This window comes from Hippichthys cyanospilos, chromosome 18, assembly GCF_059441005.1.
Source record: "Hippichthys cyanospilos isolate Australia breed blue-spotted pipefish chromosome 18, RoL_Hcya_1.0, whole genome shotgun sequence".
NCBI lineage: Eukaryota > Metazoa > Chordata > Actinopteri > Syngnathiformes > Syngnathidae > Hippichthys > Hippichthys cyanospilos.
The window spans coordinates 6,364,860-6,392,020 of record NC_142386.1 but is presented as its reverse complement, the minus strand read 5'-3'; the positions used below and the strand labels follow the sequence as shown (position 1 = coordinate 6,392,020).

Genomic DNA, 27,161 nt, shown 5'->3' with positions numbered 1-27,161 from the left:
ATTTTTTTTACAGTCAAGAGCTGTGCTATCCTTGATTGATTTATTAAACATTGGAACTACATTTGTTGTGGTTTCTGTAGGTGAAATCTAATCAGCAACTCCACAAGATAGATTGTGCAACAATATTTAATTTCTGATTCATCTGCTGGAATATTGCATCATTGATTGCAACGTGCACCTATGTAAAATTTAAGCAAAATACAATATGACATAAAAAACACAATGGAAGTTTTCCCCATGGACCATTTAACAAAATAAATTCATGGAGGTTTTTGCCAAGGAGTCACTATAAATCAATTTAGCGATTGTTTGATTTTCCAATTATTTTGCTCTTAATTTGAAAAGATAAAATCACTTTTTCTTTCAATGCATTAAATTACGGTATATTGGCTGAAACCCGCAGAAAACTTGTTAAAGTCTCGCAACACTGACATAGAACAAAAACTATGCTCCTTGCTGCACATTGACTCAGAGGGGACAAGAGGAAATTCCCCCCGGTGCAAAACGTAAACTTGGCTCCAATAAAAGCATCCGTTGGCACCTCACTGGACAACAGGAAATCTTTGTTTAGCAAAAACATCCCGTTGTTGGCCTCGGGTGTATATAACCCTTGGGAGAGCGTCATGAAATAGCCACGGTGGAGCCCCGTATTTCAAGATCTTAGAATGCTGAACAAAACCGCCATATCCCGAAGATAAACAACCAAGACACGTGTTTGCATGCGTGTTTATGTCATCGCGGCGTTGCTCCTGCGTCACAACCTGGGCTGTTTGGTATGTATTGTTTAAAATAGCTGCAGGTGACACACCCGTGTTCAGGGACCACAACACCTAAAGTTAGCCGCACGCAGATGGGAATAGGACAATTGTTCAGTCACAAAGTCTTGAAGATTGAACCTTGGTAAACCGGCGAGGTGCAAGCTGATTCAACTTTTCACCTGAACGTCACACAATGAAAACGCTTAAAATCCTTTCAATCTACCCAATCAATGGGTCTTTATTAGGTTTCCAGCAATGGATCCATAACATTCACAGTGAGAGTTCAACACATCACTATATAACAGGGGCGCTCATGTATTCGGGTCGGAAGCTCCAAAACGATGTCACCGCCAATATCGGCTTAGTCCTCCAAAACGTCACCTAGCGACTCCGACGCGAGCCCAAAATGATGCAAGATATCTTTCCGATTGATTTATCGACATAGCTAGCTACTGCGAGTGAATTTTCTTGTTTTATTTACTGAGAATCTAGGAACAGCAGCGTGAAAATCTTAGCCTTGGCACGTCTGAAACGAGAATGGCAGAGCAGAAGCATGTAGGATGACATCACCACGTAAAAGGCCTAGCAGCACGCTCTTAAATCGTAAATAAACACATATAAATACTAAAGACACAGAGTTATTCTTATTCCATACAATAAGAGAAATGCTTTAGGTGAAGCTTTTATCCCCTCTGATTATGCCTGGTTTTTTTTTTCACGATGCCATGCGATCTACCAATATTATCGTTGCGATAGACCGGTCGAATGCAAAAGCATTGAGCAGTGATAGGAAAATGAAATTTCATCAAGCAGTTTTTTTTTTTTTTACTCCTATAGATGGAATTGACTGTTTAAACTAAAGGATTAAAGAAATTGCGTCATTGTGGCTTTATTTGGAACAGAGAGCGGCATCTTGAGGAGTAAAAAAAAAAGACAACAAATACTTCATGAAGCATCTTGAAGCTTCATTTCACAGGGATGGGAAAATGAAGCTTCAACTTTGCTTCAAACACTTTGCTTTAAACAAAGGGGATTTAAGAAATTGTTGAAAAGAGAGTGCCATCTAGATGAATCAAAAAATCCTGCAACTGCTTCATGAAGCATCCCGAAGCTTCCTGTCCCATCCGTACATGGAGCACCCCTGCTATGTTCCAAAGTAGATATTATAAACCAAATAATGGGTATAGTATATATGGCCTGGTAAATAAATGATAAACAACTAAGCATCATACTGAACTGCCTCTGCTATGATGGCATTATCATTTCATACTGATATGGGCTTAAAAAAATCGCGAGATGAATTGTTTCCTTTGTGCACTATTACTGTTCATATCAGAAAAAAAAAAAAAAGACTAAAGGTCATGGTTGTTCCAGATTAGTGTTATGAGATTGTGAACAGAACAAGCAGTACCTCAAGTCAAGTTTCTTTACGTAGTCGGTTGTATAAACGCGGGTACTATCATTGATTTATGTTAGTCAAGGTGCATATACGTCTCATCCCATCACAGTATGACACCAGTAGCTATTCTTCTCGGTGAAATTTAGTAGTGTCTTCAATGTTCTGACTCTCAGCGGATTGAGGTCTTGTGTTTCTGCCACTTCTGCCGCGGCGTCGCCTGGGTCGGTGCTCCGAGAACCAGTTGGTGACGGCCATGGCAAGACGCAGAAATCCCAAGCTAATGCAGTGCAACTCCGAGGTAATGGGGATATCGGAAAAGATGGCGCGATCCCGGCCGATTAAGGCAGAGCTGCATTGAAAGTCTTTGACTATGTTGAGGATCTCCAGACGTTCCGTCTGACGCATCATGCCTCGGACGTTCAGCAGGGTGGAGACGTGCTTTTGCCTGTTGGGAGGAAGGGCACGGAGGGGATGAGCGGAAGGTGACCTTGGCTCTTCTGGGTGTCGTCAACATAGTAATGACTTTGCATCACGTTCTTCTGAGTCATGTTTCTGGGAAGGAACTCATGATAGTTGAAGTACATTGTTACTAGGAATGGTTTCCAGTCACTTCTAACCTGGTTCGAAATGTCAGAACCAGAAGGTATACAAGAGGGCAGGATGATGTCCTGAATATTAGCGATGGGAAAATGAAGCTTTGTGAAGGCAGTTGTTGTATTTTTTTCGGCTACTTTATTTGACACTCATTGTGCAACATAGGGCTGAAACCAACATGACTTGCTATTTTTTTAAATCCCTTTCGATAAATCAATGGTGCCATCTAGATGAGTCAAAAAAGACAACAACTGCTTCATGAAGCATCGTGAAGCTTCATTTTCCTGTCCTTACTATATCACTAGCAACTATTCACCCTCATATTTATCGTCCAAATACTTTCTGCAATTAATTAATTATAATGTGTGGATCGTGGATATTTTCCTTCCATAGCTCTGGTAATAATGGTACATTTGATCAAAATTTTACTGTCTATTCTGATAGAAACCTTCTTACTGAACTTAACTTGAAAATAAACCCCACATTTTTTAAATCTTTTTTTTCTACTCAACCAAAAAAAAAAAAGGAATTAGTGTCACTAATACAGTTCAGATTTTTAATTTTTTTATTTTCTCAAACGAACTGAAATGTTACAGACGTCACTGAGAAGGTAGCGCAAATTTTTCCCATACCAAATGTTTTCTTGCGGTAGATACCATTACCGCATTTCACTTACCGGAGCATTTTATATTTGTGGAATTTCTTTCATTTACTGGAAATTTTACACTTCTAAGAAGCTAGCTTGCCTATAAAGGCTATATTTGTGAGAAAACGGAAACCGAGGTCTCTAAAATACCGACAGGGAATAGGATCAGAGTTGACAAAAAGGGTGAGTCAAGCCGCGAGCTAGCATGACAGCTCTATCTATCCTCTCCCTATGTGGCACCAGTCTGTCTCCTGCAGGGTGGCAGGAACAGGAAGTATTCCACAGCAGCTTCCTGTCTGCTCTTTAGAGAGTTCTGCGTCACAGGCGGTTAAATTGCCAGCTGTCATCTCAGTCTTAATCTGTGGACAAGCATCTTTGGCAGTTTGGATTCCCGCCTACCTCAGGGCTCTTAGCCTTATCCACTCTCAAAACGGAATAGTATATCCCAAAAATTGCAAAGGTATTGAATGATATGTTTTCATGCTCCTTTGCTTGTTTTGATCCGTTTCACAATGTGTGACGGCAGGCATGAATAATATGAATTTGTTATTGTGTCACATCCTGACGGAAATATCTTAACGCATTTTGTTTGTGAAAGTCTTACCGAATATCTGGAAATTCCTTCACCAGGACAGCAACCTCCATCTGGATGGACGGTGTGTCTTCAAGCAGAATGATGTCAGCCAGGTGGCAGATGAGACTGTCCAACCAAGATGAACTTGTCTCCTGAAAAAGTCATGCAATGGCAATTGCTATTGCTTTGCTAACGCATTAAACGGGAAATAATTTTATGCAGTCATTCTTTTTGATATATGTCAGCTTTTACAGATTGTTAGAAAGCCAACGTTGTTAGGACATTTTCAGTTACTGACATTTGACGCGTAGTGGACCTTTTTTTTTCCTGTCTGATTCACAAATATCCGACTGCACTTGAATGCACCGACTGCACTTGAATGCACCCCAAGTTAGCGGCTAGCGCTAACGCTGGAGACTGCCTTATCATACTGTTCGATGACAGAAATAATTAAAGAGCAGTTTCTTAGCGTCCTTGACTCATTCAACCTCAAAGAGATATTTTTACATTTTTACAGTACAGGCAATCAACCCCAGCTACTTATTTGTATTTTTTTTCAGTTTATATTAAAAAGAAAAAAAAAGTATTTGGCTGAAGGGGTGCCTAAATATAGCTTGTACTTATTCTAACTGCTTGTGACTGCAGTTATGAAGGCCATCTTCAAAATAAAAGCATACAATAGCCATTGTGTTGATGTCCATGTATTGTTTGGTGAGGTTTTTTTGAAGTTGTCTTTTTTTATTTTTCGCTTTGGGACATTCAATAAGGATTCTGAATTGTAGTAAATGAAAATCTTGATTCTTTTGGCAATACATTTTATGGCATAATTGTAATCAATCCTTTTGAATAGGGATCTCGAACTCTCTTGAAAGCCAGATGTGGTAAATGTTGTTGATTATCCCAACGAATAACAAAACAAAAACTGTTAGCCGTTTGTTTTGCAAAGACGACATCATTCTTCAGTATGGTATTCACTAAAAATAACAAATTCGTTTTGCAACCATCACTAAAAAAACTGCCCCCTCCCTCCCCAGTTCCCATTTTCCATAGTCACTTCATTCTCCTCCTCAGCGAAAAAAGACCATCAAGGCCATCCCGGTCTCACTTCAAAGTTAGCCAGCTGACAGGAATAGGAAGTTCCCTCCGAACACAGCGGCTTCCTGTTGTCAACCGAGGTGACGGACACTTGTTTGAACTCGGGCACAGAAAGGGGGCAAATGCCACACTGTCAGGCATAGTTGTTTTATGACCGCTTCCCCCCTTAGGTTAGTGCTCACGTAAGCCGGGATCATCCATCTCCATCTCACAGACGGCAGCCATTTTTCAGAGCTCGCTCCTGTATCAACACTGTCTGGCTCATTCCTGACCTAGGAAGTTGGAGGGCCAAGCTCCATTCTCAGCCACCAGCCTTGGCATTCCACTAGGCACTATATTCAATTCTATTCTTTTCTTCTATATACAGTACTGTATGGGGCAGAAAAATGCACGAGCGCATTGGAACCCCTGGGCATCCTCCAATTGTTTTGATGCTATCTAGGCATTTCAGACAAACATCTGTTGAACAGGTTTGGAACCAGGACTGAAACGGAATTACAATAGTTAAGGTCATACTTGTTTATTTTGTGACTATTGGAAGGTTGATCAAACGGCTATGACATCTGGGGTGCCCCAAGGGTCCGTTTCTTCAACCAGCGCAGTCTATGCTACAATTGGGTCAGATGCTTTGGAATCCTAATCTATCTTGCAGTTACTGCACATCTAGCCGTGTCCCTAGATGAACCATCATTTGTTTTAGCTAAGCCAAACATTGTACCATTTTGAGTGGATTGATTTTTTTTTTCAATATGTTGGATTCTGTTCAGCAATTTTAGGGAAGGGAAGTGAAGCTTCAGCTTTGCTTCATGAACCAGTTGCTGTGTTTTTGACTCCTCCAGATAGCACTGTTGTTTTAAAGAGAGAAACCGCTAGTCGTTGTGGTTTCAGCCCTTTGTTGAGCAGAAAGTGCCATCTAGAGGAGTCAAAAATACAACAACTGCTTCATGAAGCATCGTGAGGCTACATTGTTGAAGGATTAATTAATCTGTTATACTTTCATTGAGAAATGTATTATGAAAAAAATGAAATATAAACTCCGAAGAGGATTTGTAATTCTTCCCCACACTAACAAAAATGACATATGGCTTTGGCGTTTGCTCTTGTTAATAAGGCAGCCCTATAATGCCATTTAACTTTGCATTACCTGCTTGTGTACTATTTTTTTCATGAAGAACAGACTCACCAAATCCTTAAAGAGTCCTTTAAGCTGTTTGGCTTCATCTTGTAAGCGGAAAGCCATTCTCTTTCTCATCTTGGAGGAGGTGCAAATGAGCCGTCCCCGCATGATGGCTCGGACATACTCCACCATTACCCGACGGTGCACCTCACCCACCAGCGTCTGTGTCATTAAAAAAAAAAAAAAAAGAAAAGCCAATGAACATTTTGTCTTCTGTGACTTCATCCTCACCAAAAGCTGGAAAAAGGTACCTGATATGGTGGAGGATCCATCCTTCGGAACTTTTTGAAGTGTTGTTTAATACTGGCTACAATGGCCTCAAATGTGTCCGTATTGTTTAGCCATTTTCTCTTAATCATTTTGTCAAAGAACGGCTGAAAAAAACAAAATGAGCAACAGTGGTTAAAATGAGAGCTATAGATGATGAAAACATCTTTGCTTTATGAAGCAGATTTTTTTTTTTTACTCATCTAGATGGGAGAACAAAATCCCTCCTGGTACACGATCAAATTCTCACAATAAAATAAAACTGTTTCATGAAACATTGTGAACCTTTTATTCATGCCTACCCTATGCCTAACCATTCGCACTAACGCTTATATTCCAGTTTCTTTTTGAGACACTGCCGCCTTAAGGAGTCAAAAAAATGAAATTGCTTCTTGAAGCATCAGGAAGCTTTATTTCCTTCCCACCGTATGCCTAGGGACCATTCAAACCCAGTTACTTCTTGAAATGTATCAATTATATAATGTTTGGATCTTACTGTAAATGTTTTCTTCCATAGTAGCTGTGGCGGTAATGTCTGTTTCGTTTGAAAGTTCGTTTTGTAAAATCAAGACTTACAATTTTTGCCACGGCTGCTGTCTGTCATTGGTGGTTTGTTTATAAAGATCCAGCAGAACCTTCGCTTACCCTTATGTGTTCAAACAGCCTCTCAGTCAGCACCCTCACAGACTGGTTGACGATCCTGTCCAGGGAGGAGTCGGCTCTCTTTGCAGAGTCCTCACTGGCCTGTGGGTCACACTGCCTGCAGCGCTCCACAAAGGATCTACAGTGTCAAAACCACATTCATATAAAGATGACAAAAAAAGTCCGAAACCCATCCTATGTAAATAAAAATGTAGCGATCAAATATAAGGTTCTTTTACCTGAGAGGAGGGCAACAATTGACTAGAGCGATGGTCCTGGAAACATATCCATCTCCTCGATCCCCAAACTCTGCTTGCGTCTCATGAAACATCTCCACTTTTCGCTGGAAACTGTACACAATATTTTCTTTGAGATTTTAGAACCACAATATATTTTACATGACCAGAGACAACAGATGGCCAAATGGTTTGATGATTCCAATTCCCATACTGGCATTTTGCAAAAATTGATGCTGGGTAATTGAGGGAATATTTTGATTTATTCTTTCGTTGGTTAAATGTCTAATTTGGTGTCGTTTCTGGATTGAGGATGGAAGCAGGAGTACACTACAAAAAGTTCACTTAAAAAGACCTCACAACAATTGGTCAACCGTGTTGCATTCATTGGCATTACATGCTTGATAACGCTATGTTAGTAGAAATATTTTATGTCAGAAATCATGGTTATGATCATCCTTTACTGAGTGACCGGCAAGTGAAGATTCAACTGCCTTATAGTGAGTTACGTAGAGTCAACTTCGACTCATGTTCTGAGGACACGTTTGCATCAGGCGAGACAAATGAGGCCAATCGCAAGGGATGGAAAAATGATGCTTCATGAGGTAGATGCATTGTTTGACTTTAGATGGCATTTACTGTGTTCAATGTTGAAATGAAACCCAAATAGCGTTTCATTTCTTAAAAACCTTTCTTTAAAACAACAGTGTCATCTAAAGGAGCAAAAAATATCACAGCTTCGTGATCACTATCAATCAACGTCGTTCTCTTTGCACAACACGGGGCTTGTAAAAGAATCAGAGAATGAAAATGATCTTCCATAAGTTACCGAAAATGACTCCATAAAAATATTTATAATAATGTAAATGTACTTCACTCAGAATTTAAATAAAGACATTATCTTGATTAAATGAAGAACTTGATTTATATACAGAAGGTAAACTGCCCAATAATGTCAAGCATGCTTGCTACCGATTTCTAATGATTCTGATGTTCTTCTTTAACTCACCTATAAAGAAAGTCAGCCAATCCAACGAGACTAAAGCGAGCCACTCTTGCTCCAAGGAACTGATTTACAGATGTAGATTTGTCCAGATCAATTTTCAGCCTCTGGAATTGTGAAAAATATGACCGTTAAGGTAGATGTGGCCACGTTTCTAATGTCTGGAAAGAAAAAAAAAATTGAAAATATACCTGAATGACCGAGCGTGCAAGTTGGGATTGATACTCCTCAATGTGTAGCGTATGAGCCCATCGCCTCTCTTCATCATCCAGAACCTGAATTAGCTCTTTGGTCACCTTCTCCTGCAAGTAAAAAATAAAAAAAAAGATCCCTTGTTATATTTGTCTAAGGCAGTGGTTCTCAAATTGGTTTATGTGAAGCCCCTTTAGGAGGTATGAAAGATTTCAGCATTTGCTATACTCTAGTTAGGGACTACTTGGCTGAGTAAAAAAAAAACCATAGGGGGTGCATCACTGAAAAAAAGTTGTGAACCATTGTTCTAAAGGCCTGGTCGATTTTCTATACTTACTTTGACGATACTAAGGCACTCCTTTTCCAATTGGTCCACTGTGTCTTGAGGCAGAATAGGTTCCAGGGAAGCATAGTTGATTGGCATTGCAGTGCCAATGGTTCCCAGAACATCACTTGGAAAGAGAAAAATTAAATTCATCTTTTGTCAATCATTTGACCCCCCCAAAATGGAAAAAATTATTTAAGAGGTTTTTGTAGTGATGGGAAAATGAAGCCTCAAGATGCTTCATGAAGCAGTTGGTGTATTATTTTTTTACTCCTCTAGATGGCGCAGTTGGGGATTGAAGAAATTGCAAGTCATTGTCGATTTAGCCCTAGGTTACAAAGGGAGTGGCATCAAAAAGAATAAAAAACAAAACAAGTGCTTCATGAAGCATCGCGAAGCTTCATTTTCCATCCCTACTGGCAGGAAAAGTACTGTACTGATATTTACCGGTTGTAGATGTTGTAGAACCAATCCAACAGTGAGTAGACATCAGTAATCTGCAATGGGCCGCGGGTAATGGTCCTCAGACGTTTAGCTACGGCTTGATGATAACTTTCTACATACACCTGGAAGGCAGAAAACTCCTCAGGGTAAATGGACACAGCATTCCTCTTGGCCGCATCCAGGTCGTCCACCATCCGACTCCTCAGGCGCTCCAGGTATGACGCCAGCTGGCCCGCCTGAGTGTCCACCTGGTGCGGCAGGCTCCAATCAGCAGCCTCAGCCACAGCTTCCTTCCACTTCATCTTCATCCGCCGAGGACGGTGGCTTTGTTGGGTCTGGGGAACCACGTCTAGATCTCGCTCTGGCTTGCTCTCCTCTCTGAGAGCCCAGGTCACGTCCGCATGCTCCTCCTGTTGAATAACCAGCACCACAAGGCCGAGGTTGGGCCCGGCGCTGGGCTGGCGGAGGGACTCGCGCACGACATCCCACATCTCCTTCATCAAAGCTTCGTAGAGGAGCTCTACGTCTTTCTCTTTTCTGCGGCTTGAATCCAGAGTCGCGTTGGAGCTGAGGGACTCATCCAAGGACGAACATGATAGGGGAATCATGCCAAGAGGGCTGCGTGGACTAAAAGGAGGACTGAGGACAGGACTGGATGGAGTTGGCAGTTGAGACAACAGCTCACACTCGCGCTCCAGCTCCTGAATATGTGTGTCGGCGAGGAGAAGATCTCGATGGTTGACTAACTGTAGGATTTCCAGTACTGTTGAGAGTAAAGCATAGACCAAATTAGTATTTGGAGAAAAAAGAGAGAGGATACATGTGGTCCACCATCCAGGTCCTCCCAGTCTTCTTGGAGAAGCAGACGATACCCTGGATTGGTTTGAAGTCAAATTCAGACCATATAGTTACAAAAGTTACAAAAGTGACATCTGCGTGAAAGTCGTTTTGAACCACAAAAGCACTAACGTAGTTGTGATTTGTGGCACATTGAGTCCGGTCTATTTTTGCCACTTTTCCATTGCAAGCATTGGTCCCCTGTGGAGTCAGCAAACAAAAATGTGTTCAACTTCTCCAATATTTAGCAGACCCTGCGGTCTGAGGAAGTGCAGTTATTTCCTGATTTGACGGTCTGTTGATTGACTCAACTCATCGACTCATGGTCACTCAGAGCTCAGTAGACATTACAAGCAAGTAACCACATTTTGTCACTTAAACTCAATAATGTATGCAGTAAGACCCTATGCTTTCCCTCAAGAATTTCACAGCAGTTCTAGTGAAGCCACTGGAAAGTGAAGCTTCAATTTTGCTTCACAAAGCAGTTGTATTTTTTTTTTTCCACTCTCGTCTAGATGGCACAGTTGGTTTAAACAATGGGGTTTAAGATACGGCATTGTTGTTTCAGTGGGGAAGAGAAAGCAAGGCTTCACGTTGCTTCATGAAGCAGTTTTTGTATCGTTTGTCTCCTCTAGATGGCACTCTGTTCAACGTGGGACAGAAACCACAATACCTGGTATTTCTTAAATCTCTTACTTCAAACCTACAGTGCCATCTAGAGGAGTAAAAAATACATAAATTAATAAACACATCTTCTTCATGAAGCAATGTTGAAGCTTCATTTTCCACATCACTATCGATATGTTGGTAATGGAGTGCCATCTAGAGGAGTAAAAAAATACAACTGTTCCACAAAGCATCTCGAAGCTTAAGTGGGCGGTTGAGTGCACTTTTCCCAGTTGAAAATGGAAGTCCAAGTTCTGGCTTCCCTCCAATGCAGCCTTTCAGTAGACCAGAAAAGACTAAAACAGATGTCATTTTGATGGCCACTTTTACTCAGGTGCTTACCATGAACAAGTTGTGACAATTTTTTTTTTTACTCCTCTAGAAGGCAGTGTTGGTTTGAAGAAAGGCAGGATATGGCTCTCGAGGAACCGGAGTTCCCTACTCCGGATCTAGAGCCTATCGAGCTAATAATTTAAATCATGTGTATTTAAGACAGACGCATTGAAAAGATGCAGGATTGCGGCCCTCGAGGACTGGAGTTTGAGACGTAGGCTTTAGATCAGTGGTAGGGAACTCCGGTTCCTCGAGATAACCGATATATTGAAACGTCACACAAACATGATGGCGCCCTGGCAAGGTTCCTCAAAACAAGGGACGTTCAGTATAACATCACAGGATCACTTCTGATCAGAGGTGACTCATGGCTTCCTCCTTGACTACCTGAGAGCGGCTCTCTGGTTTTGACCACTGGCTCGTCTTCCTCCGTTTCCTCGTCGGACTCCTGTGAGGCCTTGTCGGACATGGATTCCCTCTTCAGCTTGCCAAGGCTGACCATCCTGAGGAAGGAGGGCCGCCTTGAAGCCTCCGCCTCGCTGTCCGCACTCAGGTCCCCGCAGGGCAGGCTTTCCCTGCGCTCCTCCTTACGACGGCCGGTAATGCTGCACAAAATCAAATTAGCAACATAAATAGGCGATCGATAGAATATACAACAGATTAAAAAAAAAAAAAAGCTCATTTGGGAAACACAGTCAATGTGCACAATGATGTGTAACCACCCTCACCGGAGCAGAGTCATGATTCCTTCTGAGCTTCTGCGTAGTCCTTTCCTTTTTTCCTTCTGCGTTGGGAGCGTGTTTGAGTCTCCAGGGCTATAGTGGGGCGAGTTGTGCCCCCAGACAGTACGTCCAGATTTACGGAGCCCCTTGCCTAATTTTCCAAGGGTTTTCAGTGGGGACACGCCACAAATCCTCTCCAGGGTGCCCCTTAGCGGCTTCCCTTTAGGATTTCCCGCGCCGTGTCTCTCGGCATTCAGCTCGTTTTCCTCCTCTTCTCCGTCGCGGGAGGACCTGAGCTGGAGGTTACCTCGGACCTCTCCCATGATGAGGCCCATGTCGCCGTCATTCCTCTCATCCTCATCAAGGTCGACGTCCTCAAAAGGATTCAGGTTCTTTTTCAAATCCTTCAGATCGTTCAGATCGTTTAAGTCCTTGAGATCCAAGTCAAGCCTGGGTAGGATAAGTTCCCCGTTCACTCTGGGGAACTCGTGGCAGCTCTTGGACCTACCCGGGAGCTTCTTTAGAATGGGCATGCTTGCACTTGTGATTCACACTGTTGAACAGAACAGGGAAAAAAAAACACTTTAGACTAGCCAGGAAAAAAGCACACTTTAGACTAGACTATTATTCTAAGTCTACATTATGTTCATTGTCATACAACCCAAAAAAGTTTAAAACCTATTTTTTCTGTAAAGTAGGTGCAGTTAATCATTTAAAAAAAATGTTTTTTAAAGTGTTTTTACTGGGTGGTTATCAACCACATTATTATTTTTCTTGAATTTGCAAGAATAACGCTCTAAAAAGATGCTTACATTCAGACAGCAAAACAACCTGACATAATAATCTTTGAATAAATGCATGAAAAAAACTATAACAGATACATAATATTCTAAGAAAAAAATTAATTTGGTTTGATTATCAAATCGCTGAGTGCATTTAAATGCATCTCATCTCTGTGCAAGACATCAACGGCAGTTAGTGGTCAGCACAATAGCAGCATAATTCATTTGTGGGTGTTTTTTTTTTATTCTAATCATGTTTTTCCCATTTTCAATTTAATTTGTATGTTTTTCCTCAAATTACTGTAGAAGTCACATGAGTATCACAAAGTGCTAGAGAAACGCAACAAGATATGGGCTCATGCGAAATCCCAGTAGGCCTACATCATAATAATTCCGACTAAGGTCAAACCTAAAAGTGAGAGGTGGTGGTACACTTAAATCATCTATTTTCTTTGTACTTATTCATTTTATTCAATTTCATGGTTCTATGTTATGAATATTCAAATGTGTAGGATATATATCTGTGCCACATTATATCATCTTTTCCAAACAAAAGTTGTTTGCCCAAAACATCAAAAATTGCCGATAATAGAAGGTAGAATCAACCAAAATGTGTTGTAGATAATGTATTTACACCACCTTCTCTATACCCTGCTGTGTTCTGTTCTACATGTCTGAGCAATGACAATAAAATGTAAAAGTTTTCTTTAACATACTTTGTTGGTTATACATTGATTTTTTCAAAATCAACACAACATTTATTTGAACGTTGGAAAATAGATTCAATGTTAGATTTACGGGATAAATTGTCAAGATTAGGACTATTTTTTTATTGCAATGTTGAACAAAGAAAAAATATGGTTTAACTTCAGCGAATATGTGGTTGTACTCAAAGGCCACGTCATAACCTATATACCAGCTTTATTAGTGTATATGACAAGCGACGTTTATAATGTTGAAGTCATTATATCGTTAGTTTTTCAACTCTATTTGAAATATAATGATAATTGTGATTCCAGTGGATGCAGGATTATTGTATTGGATCTCATGAAATCGTGCGTGTGCCGTAATGATGAGTCTGGCGGGTAGCTACCAACTATCGCGAAATTACCTGTGTTGCACCTGTATGGAGGAAGACAATAAATTAGAAAGCACTAGATAATGCAGACGAGCTTTTAAGCGATGGAATTGAAAAATCAGAAATCAAGCAATCTTACCTGAGATGAGATCCTCACAGTGTTTCAGTAGCGTGTCATCCTGGAGTTTGGCACTCTTAGTGTGTGTGTGTGACGGATGAGTGTAAGAGTGCGTCTGAAAATCCTCGTGGACTCAAGAGAGCAATGTGGCAGCCCGTGGTTTCCTGGCAAGTTCTATTGTGGTGGAAGGTGATATGTTTTCCTGAGGAAAGGCCTGTCCTGTCGCTTCTACCCCTCCTACAGCAGCATACCTTCAGCCCACACTCTCCGTGCCCCACCCCGCATGCACCCGAGGGAACCTTCCAGATACATCAAGTACCTCGTGCAGAAGTGGCCAGAGCATCCCGTGCGGCCGATTTTGAAGACCGAATGCATGCTGGTGGCCTTGAATCCCAATTCCATTCATGCATCAGCAGAAGCATTTTTTTCCTCAGTGGAAGACATGATAACTGAGCGAAATGTTTTGTAACATAATTATGAACTTGGTTGCCATAGCAGGGCTTGAATGTCACACAAAGGAAACCGTGTGCATGCGCGGTTTTGAGCTGTAATGTGCAACTATTAATGACAACGAAGCAATGAAACCAAATGTTTCCCCTGGCCACGTGTTAAAAGCTTTCACTGTAAGGTATTGAATGCTTGTTGGTGCTTTTTCGCCCCCTAGTGGACAGTATGTAATCGACATAATGCAACAGGAAAATAGTGCAATATGTTAGCTTTATTACAAATTCTGTGAAGAAACATTGAATATCAGTGACACCTTTAAATGAGCTTTACTATGTGGACAATTATTCAGGCGTCACTTAATTCGTGTAGTTTATGCAATAAAAATACCTTGGAAGAAGATAATGTTCAATTATTGAAGTCAATGAATAAAACACTGCTGATATAATTTAATCTTAACATACTATATTATTTTTGTGACTGGCCTTTTATAGTTGTGTATTAATAATGCCATTAGATTTTTTTTCCGTGAATGGGTGTATGGTTTTAATGCTTTTCCTTTTTGTGTGATCTCTTTGAGAAAATTCATGTATTTTTTTTTAATGTTGAGTCAATTATGCGCTACTGCTCAACATTTTAAATATTATTAGTCAAAAGTATTTTGAAAGTCTTGATTCTTTCAAGTTAGTAATTGGAAATGAAGCTTCAAGGTGCTCCATGATGCAATTATTGAACATTTTAACTCCTCTAGATGGCGCTGCAGGTTTAAAGAAAGACATTTAAGAAATGGCAAGTTATTGTGGTTTCAGCTCCATGTTGAACAGAGTGGCTTCGAGAGGTGTCAAAAAATTCAACAACCGTTTCATGAAGCATCATGAAGCTTCTATTTCGTATTGCAGTTAATATTTCAAGCGAAATCTCTTATAAAAGAGAACAATGCTTTTCTATCACAAAACACTGAGTGTAATGAGTTTTAAATGTAAGAAATGAGCACTTCCCTTCTCCGTCACAGTGCCGTAACAACTCTGTTCACAGACTGACAAAATTCTCCAACCACCAATGTTTTACATATCCATTTGCTTGGATTTGATAAACAAAGTGGATCATTACATACGAGTGTTATGCATTTTTGACAATTTTAGTATTGTGTGTTTTTTGTGTGTATATGTTTTGTCAAAGGGTCTGGTTCTGGCCTTGGGAGTGGTGGCAACGGTGCGGGTTGTTGAAGTGATAAGGTTCATGGCGATGATGGCCGTGACCGATGACGGGATGCTCGATGCCTTCGCTCTGCAGCTCCTCCTCCTTATGGACTCCCTCAAGCTTCTCCACCAGCTCTCGGATGAAGCTCTTAGGAAGAGCGCAGCACGTCATGTCACATCAAATGCAAGCTTTTTATGTTATTTTCTCTATTGGTAATTGTGACATTTGTTCCAGTCTTTCAGACAATTGTCACTCACTGATGGAATGTGAGTGCCATTTAGTGCAATGGATGGATGGATGGATACAATTACTAAGGGATGGACGGATGCTTATTTGCTTCATGATACCTCATGAAGCAGTTGTATTTTTGTTATTCCTCTAGATGGCACTCTCTTCTCAATATAGGACGGAAATAACAATGGCTCCCCCTTTCTTAAAACCATCAAGAGGTTAAAAACAATTAAAAAAAAAAGGTTCATGAAGCAAAGCTGGAGCTTCATCTTTCCAAACACTGTTGATTATGCTACGCTAGACCGGCACTGCCAATGTAAACAGTTTTAACTGGACTGTTGTAAGTTCTTCATTTCCAAAACATATTCAAAAGACATAACCCAGTCAATACTCCACATTATCAGTCCCATGCTTCTGTAGTTGTGTCATGTGAAAAACAAAATATTACCTCTGTGTCATTGTTGCAGGTTTGAAAAAGCTCCTGTTAAAAAAAAAAAAAAAAAAAACGTTACACAAGGGACTACATTAGTCTCCAATCTGGTGGTAGATACGAAACATTTTAAACACAATACTGTTCAAATCAATGCGATATAGAGCAAGAAATGCTAAGCAGTCAAATATATTCAACTACAATGTTTTGTGGGTTATGTTTCAAGTGTAGATACCTGCAGTTTTTTGATTCGTTCCACATCATCAGGCAGGTCGATCAAGTCATCAATATTCACCTCGTCTGGCATATCTTCCTCCTGAAAACACAAACATTAGATAGACATAAAGGTTATCTTTGAAAAGTCACATGTGGGGTGGTGGTGGTGGGGGGCAATAGAAGTCAAACTCTTGAATATTTGTTGTATTCTTCTAAAAAAAGACCAACTCACTGAGTGGAAAATGAAGCTTCAAATTAGCTTTACAACTGTAAATGGAAAGTCATTCTGCTCTCAGCCTAGAGGAGGGAAAATGAAGTTTCAAGATATACTTCATGAAGAAATTGTTGTATTTTTGACTCCTCTCGATGATAATGTGTTCATAAGATTAAAAACACAATGGCTTGCCATTATTTAAATCCTTTTTTTCAAACCGTCTGTGCCATACCGGAAGGTGAAAAAAAATACAATTGCTTCATGAAGCAAAGTTAGAGCTTCTTTTTACTATTATACTATTTCAGCTCTATGTTGCGCCACTTGAGAAATCAACAAATAAAACACCTGCTTGATATTTGCTTTTCTTCACTGGGTGGCTCAAGTAAAACGACAAAAATTCCTCCAAGTCCGAGAATTCCACAGCTCGGAAACTTTGGAAAATTACACGTCAGTCATTTTGTGCAAACTGTGGGTTTGAATACTAAAACGGTTGTTTGGAAATAACGACGCCACAGAGGCTTGCTTGCTTTCAACAAATGGCCATTGTAGCTATTGTATCAGCTGAGTGTGTCTCCCGGTGAAAGGGGGGTGGCGGGGTCACATTTATCCTCAGATTCCTCACTATGCACTCTTGTGTCATACTCTCCCTCTTTATAGTTCAATTTATTTTTTTTCCCCATCATGGTTTGGATCCATGCCGCAAGACCATTTGAAGATTTTATATGGCAAATAAAAGAGCCCATCTCTTCACACGCCATCCAAATAGCTGCTATAGTATCAGCCGTGATGCACACATGTTTATCTCCATCCTGTCTTCCTTCCTCGTGTTTATCTTCCTCATCATAGTTGCAGACAGCCCATGTAAGGAAACAACTCCTGAAGACAGATGCAGATATGGGAGAATTGGACTGTGGGATGCTTGACCTTGTAAGGAGAAGCGGACCTGCCCAATGCCCACCTCTGTTCGGATTACCAGATAGTTTAGACCGACAGTTTCCATATTAAACTCCAGCTAATTCCGGTGACAATTCAAAACTCGGTTTATGGCAGTTATTCATGCGATGAAAATGAAAATTGAAAAAAAAAAAAAGACAAGGGGATGAGCAAATGTAGTCGGGTTCGGTTCTGGCTCTCCTCGGACCCACCTGACCAGCGTAGAGCACGTCCAGACGCTCATCAATCCACTTTTCCACATCGAGTCGCCTCTGAAGTTCTTTCCGGTTGTATTTCACCGTGACCCGGGCATGTCTCTTGGGGGCATGTCCGCCGTGTTCCTCAAACGATTCTTCCTCCATTAAATGAGCGTCCCCGCTTTTCCGGAGTGATGTACCGGTCTGATCGGCTGCCATGTCTGCTCTGGACTGGTCTGACGAGTTTCACGTCTTTTTATTTTTTTTAACAAGCTCAAGTGGAGTGAAGCGCTGGGAGGCGACGATGGCTTAAAACGGCGCAGATTTGATCCTCGGCGTGTTTTGGCTATCTAAATTGTGCTTCCATTAAGTTTGTATATAAAGACGGCCCATTTTTGTGACACGTCTACGTTGTTTGTTTAACACCCCGTTACTTCCCCTTTACGTAAACTATTTAAAGTCCAAAGTGCTCAAAACACTTGGAAGATTTACATTCACACACACCAGAGCTACTTTGCAGAAACTCCGGATGTGTATGTCTTACTTCAAAAATATAGATATTTTTCATTTAAAAAAATAATTGGCAATTGATAGCTTTTAGCGTCGACACTTGCTGTCACCTGAAAATGACGTCAGTTGATCAGGTAACGACCAATGACGGTTCACCTGTTTTCTCTGACTGGTCATGTGACCTTCGCAAGCGAGCCGTGATTGCGCATGAGCAAATGAAGTGTCACTTTCAATGGACGCCAGGTGGCGAAATGCGTTTTTAAATGTAATTAATGTATAAGAAAATGAAGTAATTTAATAATTTATAGACAAAAATCAACAGTTTACTGCTGAAAATGACACACACACACACACACAAAAAAAATCAAGAGTAATTTTCAGTTGGAGCACAGGTACGGGGAACGGATGAGATTGACCTTATGTTTTGCTTTCAGTTTTAGCAATGCAAAACAGGCTTTTGGTACTGGGAACAATGTTTTACATGCCAGCATTTATCCAGTGCATGTTGCGTAATAATTTGCACACTCGGTTTGTGAAAATGAATAAAAATACCTGTATATACTTTGGTCTTTTGTTCTTGCACATATTTTGTTGAAATATGATGCATTCCAAGAAATATCTTATAGTGTGATGAGCCTCACTCTCCCTTTCTTGTGAAAGAACTGTCTTCATCAGTTTTTTTATTTCACAACAAATCCACCTTATGATCAACTTAAATATTAGTGACAAAACACATAACAGCACACAAACTTTGGCATGAACACAAACAATGGCACATGACAGGGCAATGAAATCACTTGTTAGCAGTATCTGTAGGGATGGAAAAAGAAGCTTCATGATGCTTCATGAACACTTTTGTATTTTTAATTTTTTTTAAAAATGTTCTCAATGGCACTCAACTGTTCAACATATGGAAAATGAAGCTTCATGAGATATTTGTTTTTGCTCCTTTCAAGATGAAGCGTTGTGAAAAATGATGGTTTTCATCTTCAAGAATGCCATCCCAAGGAGCAAAAAAAATTCCAAAAGTGGATCATGAGCTTCATTTCCCCAACACTAGCTGAAACTAAGGCTTTCCATTTCTTAAATGCAGTTCTTTAAACTATCGGTGCCATCCAAAGGAATTAAAAACAAAAGGAAAGTGAAGCTTCCTTTTCCCCATCACTAAAACATACTTACATCCCTGCCAATATTAACTTTGGGATATTTTTATCTTCCATAGCCCATAAAACAAAACAAAAAGTTTGTCATCATTCAGCATCGCATAAATATATTTCTGTGACAAAGTGAAGCCATAAACATTAATTTTCAAATAAATAAATACTAAAATATAAAAATGATGGTGCGCACAATAAGGAAAAAATGAGCAAAGGAAGATTGAAAAGCAAAAAAAAAAAAAAAAAAAAAGACAATGGCATCAAAACAAAGTCATATATCTGAGGCAAATATCCCAAAGCAGGTCAGTACTGTAACTTGGCGTATTTGGTTTGAGTTGCAGGTCCTACGAAATAATTGTCTCTTTGGGTCTTAAATGTGAAAGTGTTTAGCCCCATTTCATTCTTTTGAATAATCTTTGTAAATTATCTTCATTCGAGCAGTCCATCGTTTGGTCTGTTGTACGGCGGGTTTGAACGATTTTGCTCCTCGGCGGCGCAACAAGTGCTAATATCGGTCTCGCGGCGTTCCGGCCTCATCTTAAGGCAGTAACGGAAGCCGGGCCCGCCTCGTCCCTCCACAAAAAGTCGGCCCTGGCCAGGCCGCCCTGCACGGGATTGTGCCTGTAGCCCGACCTTCCTTCCGAGCAGGGGGCGAAGCCGAGGCGGGCGGCGCTGTTGCTGATCTTGAACAGAGCGTTGGGAGCGAGGAAGGATTCTCTCTCGCACCCCCCCAGGTTGTTGACCGCCTCCAGGTCATTGTAAACGGCCGTGTCGCTCAGCTGCTTCCTTCCCTGCAGCCTCCCGCGCCTCCTCAGCAAGATAATACCGGCCGCCAGCGCCACCACCAGGACGGCCAGGACGCAGGAGATGCCCAGCGTGGCCGAGGAAGGCTGCGAGGCTTGGCGCAGGGCCGGCCTGAAACTGGGCTGCAGCGTGAACTCGCAACTCGGGCCCATGAAGCCTTTGGGGCACTGGCATACGGGGCCGGTGAAGTGAGTGAAGCAAGTGCCGCCGTTCTGGCAAGGGCGCTCGCCGCACGCGTCCGAGCGCACGCTGCAGTTCTTGCCGGCGTAGCCCAAGGTGCAGGAGCAAATGTAGTCGTCCACGCCATCTTGGCAGGTCCCGGCGTTCTGGCAGGGGTTGGAGGCGCAGTCGTCCACGTTGACTTGGCAGTTGGCGCCGGTGAAGCCGGCCTGACAGCGGCATAGAACGCTCTGGCCCAGATCCAGGCACTCGCCGCCTGAAAATGCATTGAAACGGTTTGGGCTTAACGATGATCATTTGTGTCCACCTCACTTGCTTTTTCTTTTTCTTTTTTTTTTAATCATTTTAGCTGCATAAATGCAATGAACTTGAAACTTCACATGGTGGAGATTTTCCTTTATTTTTCCCTTTTATCTAATCTCGGCTCTTTAAATACTGAACAATCAGTAATGCAGACTACTGTTTGTATCATAAATCATATTTCTGCACAATTGGCCAACAGAAACTATCATATTCATTTCTTATTATTTATTGAATTGAATCAATGGATAGGTATTCTTCTAGATTGCATCATTTTCATTTTTTGAACATTTTTTTTTTCTCGAATGAATGAAGCTTTTTTTGAGCTCATTTAAGAGCTGGAAATAGAACCTCCCTTTTCTGACTGTAGAAAAGGCTGTATTTGTGATCATATGGAGCCCTGTGATTTCAGAGTCATATGGACCATAAAAACACCACATTTTCTTTAACATGTTGTTATGTTTCTAGAATATGTATTAAGCAGCAAAATCATATTGTTTTCCATTTTCAGGGGAGGCCATTTTGCCATTTGCTGTGAACTAAAAAAAGACATCACTGTTGCTCACATCTCACCTGTTTTCAGAGTTTGGTCATGTGACTATTGCAAACTGAGCTGTGATTAGCCGTTACCTGAGCCCTGAGCAACCCCAAAGTCATTTTCAGTCGACCTTAGTGGCAAAATGGCTACGCCTGAGATGAATAAAAACAGGTGGGTTTTGCTGCTGAATTCCACATATGCAGTGTTTATACTTGTATGTCCACAAGGATGATACTGTAAATAAAATGTGTTCACTTGACTTCCCCTTTCAAAAAGTTGTAGAATTGAAGTCAAACACAGTGTGCAATAACCAAAACGAGGCCTGGTGTAAGCAAGGCAAGCAAGTTACATGCGAGACCACTGACCTAGTTTCCTTAAAGTGCAGTTTTGCTTGTTAGCCACAAGACGGCGCCAACTTACCGTTTAAGCAGGGCTTATTGCTGCACCGATCGAGCTTTTTCTCGCAGTTGGAGCCGGTGTAGCTGGGCGGGCAGCGGCAAGTGTAACCCCCGGTCATGGTCTCCACACACGTGCCACCGTTGAAGCAAGGGCCATCCGCACACGTCATTGCTATGATTTCACAGTTTTTGCCATAGAATCCTTGAGGGCAGGTGCAGGAGTAGTCGTTTTCCAGGTCCTGAGGAAACACCATTACTTTTACGTCAGGAAGCACTAACTGCCGACGAGTAACTGTTAAGAGTTTTATTTTTCTTTGTCTATAACTGTACGTTTTACATTGTTGTAGCCTTAGATTGGAAAATCTAGTGGCAATCAAATGAATAATCATTACAAAAGCAAACTTCAATAAAAGTGTTTGGAAAAAAACATGCTCTATCACATAACTATAATCAAGAAGAGGTGGCTGCCGTATATGTGTTACGGATCCCGAAAGGGGAATTACTTCACGAACGTAGTATAACTAGTATTCTTGCAAAGTTAGGTTTTTTTTCATTACACCGTAGTGCCCGTGCTTCAAAATCGTTGCATTCCCAAAGTTCACCGTTAGATGGCACAAACTTCTACACTGTCTTTTTCAATTCAATTGAAGATTCAATCCAGAGTTTAGACAGTATAGTAAAATGAAGCTATTCATTAATTCGCTGTTATGATTTTAAGTTGTTTCAGATCAATTCCTTTAACAGTATAAGTAAAAGTACACTGAAGAATTGGCAAGTGTAACCTTTCAGCCTAACGATGGGAAAAATAAAGCTTCAAGATTATTCATGAAGCAGTTGTTGCAGTTTTGACTCCACTAGATGGCACTCAGTTCAACACAAAGCTGAAATCCTTTTCTTTAAATCAAAGGTGCCATCCAAAGGACTCAAAAATACAACAACCTCTTCATGAAGCATCATGAAGCTTCATTTAGCCAAGATGATGCACCGCGAAGCCTCAACTTATAAATAAGGATCCTTTGAGTCGACTTTAGAATCGATTTTCAGGGGAGAAACTTACGTTGCAGCTGCCGCCGTTTTTGCAGGGGTTGCTGTCACACTCGTTGGTTTCCAGCTCACAGTTGGTGCCCCCATAACCTGGCCTGCAGGTGCAAGTGTAGCTGCCCTGACCGGTGTTGGTGCAGGTGGCGCCGTGGGCGCATGGCTTGTGGTTGGTGCAGTAGTTGAGATCCTGATCGCAGAAGAGGCCCCCCCAGCCTTCTTGACAGTTACACTGCCACGGCTGGCTGCAGGTGCCGTGGAGGCAGCCCGGGTAGCGCACGCACTCGCTGCAGGAGGCGCCCTGCCAACCCATGCGACATTTACAGCCCCCCGGGGCCTCGCAGTATCCGTGCTTCTCGCTGCAGTCGGCTGAGCAGATGGCTAGGGGGAGGGAGGGGAGGGGAGGGGAGAGGAGGGGGGTGTGATTACAATAGGCACGCCTTTGCATACATCTTACACACACATATAGGGGCCCCCTGTCTGACCCCAGCCCCCTACCAGACTTCACTGTTTGTTAAGTATTAAGCCAAGCAGCTGGCAGGCACGCCGCCGAGAGATACTTTTTTTTTTTTTTTGCAATGTCCTCAACTGCATGCAAACAGATCACCTTGAAAGGTTTTTGGTGTCTGCACTCCTCCAGTGTTTCTTTGTTTGTATTTTTTTCCTTATTTTAGCAGCTGGAAAAATTTTTACAGAATAAAGCTTATCGCCATTAACTCATCTAATCCCAAAGACGTATTTGTATGTATTTAAAGAGTTGAGGCATTCTTTTTTTCCCAAGTGGTTGTTGAAATAAGACTGCTACTATTAAGTCATTCACTGCTGGCCAAGTTCTATTTTGATTTTGTACTTCTGATGCTGTGAAGTAAAATTTGAATGGTGTCATGTTGAAATCCCTGGTTTTGAGAAGAACTCGTTTAACATTTGTGCAGTATTTTGATCATTTTGGGGTTATTTTCTTCCACATGATTGTTGCAGTATTTTAGCCATGGGGTGGTACACTCCCGGTAATGTGAAAACTAAGTGGTCATGACATGTCTTGCCATGGGTAAAATTTCAGCTCCCCAGTGTCTTCTTTCATTGCTTTCCCTTTGATGTGAAATGTCTTTGATGTAAAGGTGCGCATTGTCTGTTAATCCCTAACTTTTATACACTTCAATTACAATTTGAACCTTTTGGCAGCTGGAATATGAAAGTCGAGCTCTTAAGGAGTTGGTTTTTACAGAAATCCAAAATTAAACATCTGAGTAAAATTCAAATTTTCGTCATTAAATCAAAACTAATCTCTATGACATAAGCCTGCTTTTGTGAAAACGCATACATTTGTTCTTACTGTGTGATTTTATTACTTTAAATAGTCATTTTAGCGAGTAGAATATAAAATTCTGTTTGCTAAAATTTTAGCGAGCAAAATGTTATCATATAACTAGGAATCGTCAAATGTCAACTGTTCAGTTTTGTGTCCACTAGTGAGGCCAAAATAGGCAGAGTATCAATATTACGATTTATTACCTGAGATTTTAATGCGTTTTGATGCAGTGACAGGAAAAACATTTTCTTTTCAATTTAAGAGCCAGTTAATTGGAACATCAATCAACTTATCACTCAATCCTCTTAGAGTGATTACTTTGCAAAACTAACTCTAGTTAATGTAGCGCACTGTCGTTTTTGACGCAATTTAACAACAGATGAGCCCGAAATGAAACAGATGATGTCATAGGGTTAGGGTTTTTTTTTGGGGGGGGGCGGAATTCAGCACCAGGCAAAATGTTTGTTTTGCCACGCAAATGACTTTGCACTTACGTTCAGAGCAGTAGTTTCCTTTCCAGCCCTCCAGGCAGATGCGGTTGCCCTCCTCGTCACAGGTGTAGTGGCCTAGCGTGTCGTCTCGCGGCCTGCAGTACTCGGCGCAACCGTCCCCGAAGTAGTACTCGTCACAGAAGACGTGGTAGGAATATCGCAGCTCGCTCTGCTCTCCGAAGTGCACATCCTGGGACCAGTCCTCTCCGATGGCGAGGCGCCTTCTGGTCGCCAGGCGATTCACCAGGTTGTTTTGATTATCTGCCATTAGAAAATCAAAATCAATTTCAAACGGGAAGGCAACAGGGGAATCTTTTCACGTGTGATCAAAAAACTGTACCTGTGTATTCAGTTGGGGATTCTGCGTTCCAAGCCTCGATTATCAACGAAAACGTCCCCTGAAACACATTCAATATTGGACTGTTAAAATCATTGTTCTTCTTATTATTGATGATTTGTATTATTTTATTATTGATGATTTTACCGGCCATTTGAAGTGGAAAGGCACCCTGATGGGGGCACTGCTGGAGATGGACGTGTGATCTGCCCTGATGACGTTGGTCTGACCCGTCCCAAACGTACACGGCGGTTCTGCGGAGATGACATCTTCCGGGTGCTTGAGGCAAATTCGAAAAAATATGTGGCAGTCTCTATGTCTCCTGCAAATGCGCTGCGCCGTGTGGAACGAATTGATTTTCAGCTCAAACACTCCTGAGGATAACACCTGAAATGACAAAAAAAAGTATATAAATCAAACATTTAGCAAGAGGTTAAGATCATTCTAATTTAATAAATCCACTTACAACATTCACCAAGGCCAAAGCCAAAAAGTATCTCAGGTGTGCACGTTCCATTTCTTTTTTTTTTTTCGTCCAAATTTAAGTGGAAGCAGGCATTCGTCGTGCGCAGAAATTCCACAAAAATGCTTGAAAAAGGAATCCCTCAAAACATAAATTACTCTAAATGTAGTTCCCGTCCTTAGCGTTTTTTCCTCGCTTCCCCCTAAAACTTGGCACGCTACTTTTGTTTTGGATTCGACTGCTCGAGATAGCTTTTATACCCTGCGATGGCACGCGTCACGTGGCCAAGGAGGTGGAGTCCAAGCAGACCTCAGGGGACCGGTCTGACACCAAGGTCTTGCCTGGGGATTTCGTCTGCCCACCATACATCTGGACTATTTAAAATGTACATACATAAGAAGCTAACGCAGTTTGTTCGCGCATGGATTTGATGGCTACGAATACATAAACGGACGCGAAAAACAAATCTGTCTTTATTTCTTCTTATATATAAACCAGCCAAATTGCTTCAAACAAAATCTCGTTTGAAACGATTTTTTTGGAATGGGTCCAATGTTTTTTTTTTTCTGCGTCTGTTTTTTTAATTCATTAAAATATTTGCAAAGCAATCACTTTTTTTCTGGGATGGGGGGCGGCACCAAACAAAGACCAGAAGGAATAGCACACGGTCCTCTTTTTTTTTCCTTCCCCCTTTAGGACTAAACCTTATAATTGCTCTGACGCGTGTTGGAGACAAAAAAAAAGAGGGGAGGGGGTGTCCCGAGGCTATTCAGACGCCTCTAAGCGCGTGCGCGTGCATGCGCGTGCGCGAGTCCGTATCGCGTTGCTTTTGTCTGGCCCTCAAGCGAACAGCTGTATGATAATCAACGGCACATGGTCGCTCGTGTGCGGCGCCAACCCCGCTATTGTTTCCGCGGAGCGTGACCCCAGCACACGCGGGCGCGCACGCGCACGCGCGCACACATCAAGAGCAATTTTTCAGGGAGCACCCGGGTGGGCAAGCCGTTGGAGCACCTGTCGTTTTGGACACACCTCAACTGTTGTGTACACACTACAAAGCTGCTTCATGCTGCATGACTTCAATCAAGGAAAAGTTTTTTTTTTTTTTTTTTCGTTTTATGGTGTGTCTGTGGAGATTCCAGGTGTGTGCAGAGGGAAGCCTCGGGCATACACCTGGGCTGGGCATCAAACATTTGTGTCATTTACACAGGAGTGCTCAGGTCTGAAATTTTGTCGGCTAAAATAAACTCCAAAGACATTTGCTTGGAAGCCAGTGATGCTAATTCAATGAAAACTGAGATATTGACAACATTCTAATTCCATACTTTATTCCCTTTCAAATTGTATGTACACGACATGGACGTAGCTCAAAACTGGACAAAGATAAATCATTTTGAATGTTGACAAGTTGCGAGGCCAAACGTTTGAGAAAAAAAGTGTTTAAAATGTCGGCACATTCATTTTTTTAATGGTGTGCATTGTCCATCAAGCCCTTATTTTCATACACTTCGATTACAATTTAAAGCTTTTGGCTGCTGGGAAATGAAAGTCGAGACCTTTAGGAGGTTGTTGTTGTAAGAATCCAAAATGGACATCTCTGTCGCAAATTCATATTTGCATCCATAACTGAAACTAATCTCAAAGATGTCAGCCTTGAGAATGGGTTCAAAATGGAAACTCTCCCACAGAAATGGTAAGAATTCTGCCTTGAATGTCGGAATTCTGAGCAAAGTCACATTTCTAGCTATTCTCAGACATTCGATTACATATTAAAGTCAGAACTCTGACGTGATAAAAGTGATAGTTCTGCTATTTTGAAATTTGAAATGCTGTCACCAACTGGGTGAAATTTCAGCTTCCTAATGCCTTTTCTCAATGCTTTC

General features: G+C 41.4%; 3 protein-coding genes across 4 annotated transcripts; all 3 read right to left on the bottom strand.

Moving 5' to 3' along the window:
* Window positions 1-967: 967 nt before the first annotated feature.
* On the bottom strand, window positions 968-14,437 carry exoc3l2a (exocyst complex component 3-like 2a). 2 transcript variants are annotated; one of them, XM_088441068.1, is made up of 13 exons: window positions 13,804-14,437; window positions 11,917-12,463; window positions 11,576-11,793; window positions 9,356-10,115; window positions 8,921-9,035; window positions 8,583-8,693; window positions 8,398-8,498; window positions 7,392-7,502; window positions 7,156-7,291; window positions 6,495-6,617; window positions 6,250-6,405; window positions 4,002-4,123; window positions 968-2,602 (listed from the first exon to the last, which is right to left on the bottom strand). In XM_088441068.1, exons 2-13 carry the CDS (start codon window positions 12,441-12,443, stop codon window positions 2,281-2,283), a joined length of 2,802 nt encoding a protein of 933 aa, XP_088297194.1. In that variant the 5' UTR covers window positions 12,444-12,463; window positions 13,804-14,437; the 3' UTR covers window positions 968-2,280. The 2 variants fall into 2 exon arrangements, with proteins under 2 accessions (XP_088297194.1, XP_088297193.1); XM_088441067.1 differs by having other exon boundaries at window positions 13,910-14,437.
* A 149-nt stretch (window positions 14,438-14,586) lies between these two features.
* Window positions 14,587-18,133, bottom strand: ppp1r14aa (protein phosphatase 1, regulatory (inhibitor) subunit 14Aa). Its single transcript, XM_088441069.1, has 4 exons — window positions 17,769-18,133; window positions 16,429-16,509; window positions 16,212-16,244; window positions 14,587-15,679 (listed from the first exon to the last, which is right to left on the bottom strand). The coding sequence occupies exons 1-4, from the start codon at window positions 17,970-17,972 to the stop codon at window positions 15,506-15,508; spliced, it is 492 nt and encodes a 163-aa protein (XP_088297195.1). The 5' UTR covers window positions 17,973-18,133; the 3' UTR covers window positions 14,587-15,505.
* A 777-nt stretch (window positions 18,134-18,910) lies between these two features.
* On the bottom strand, window positions 18,911-25,486 carry dlb (deltaB). The gene is made up of 7 exons (XM_088441704.1): window positions 25,282-25,486; window positions 24,963-25,202; window positions 24,819-24,876; window positions 24,482-24,739; window positions 22,698-23,059; window positions 21,663-21,879; window positions 18,911-20,660 (listed from the first exon to the last, which is right to left on the bottom strand). Exons 1-7 carry the CDS (start codon window positions 25,330-25,332, stop codon window positions 19,954-19,956), a joined length of 1,893 nt encoding a protein of 630 aa, XP_088297830.1. The 5' UTR covers window positions 25,333-25,486; the 3' UTR covers window positions 18,911-19,953.
* Window positions 25,487-27,161: the final 1,675 nt, after the last annotated feature.

Bases quoted from the DNA above. Each gene is read 5' to 3' on its own strand.
- dlb (XM_088441704.1), bottom strand. From the start codon at position 25,332: ATGGAACGTGCACACCTGAGATACTTTTTGGCTTTGGCCTTGGTGAAT. The intron at 24,740-24,818 runs GTACAGTTTTTT...TTCTAATGGCAG, and splicing joins ATCCCCAACTGAATACACAG to ATAATCAAAACAACCTGGTG. The intron at 21,880-22,697 runs GTAAGTTTCTCC...GTGTTTCCTCAG, and splicing joins AAAACGGCGGCAGCTGCAAC to GACCTGGAAAACGACTACTC.
- ppp1r14aa (XM_088441069.1), bottom strand. From the start codon at position 17,972: ATGGCAGCCGATCAGACCGGTACATCACTCCGGAAAAGCGGGGACGCT. The intron at 16,510-17,768 runs GTGGGTCCGAGG...TTGTGTTTTCAG, and splicing joins ACGTGCTCTACGCTGGTCAG to GAGGAAGATATGCCAGACGA. The intron at 15,680-16,211 runs GTAATATTTTGT...GCTCTTCCTAAG, and splicing joins CCTGCAACAATGACACAGAG to AGCTTCATCCGAGAGCTGGT.
- exoc3l2a (XM_088441068.1), bottom strand. From the start codon at position 12,443: ATGCCCATTCTAAAGAAGCTCCCGGGTAGGTCCAAGAGCTGCCACGAG. The intron at 11,794-11,916 runs GTGAGGGTGGTT...GATTTTGTGCAG, and splicing joins GGAATCATGACTCTGCTCCG to CATTACCGGCCGTCGTAAGG. The intron at 6,618-7,155 runs GTAAGCGAAGGT...TGTTTTTTTCAG, and splicing joins GGCTGTTTGAACACATAAGG to CCGTTCTTTGACAAAATGAT.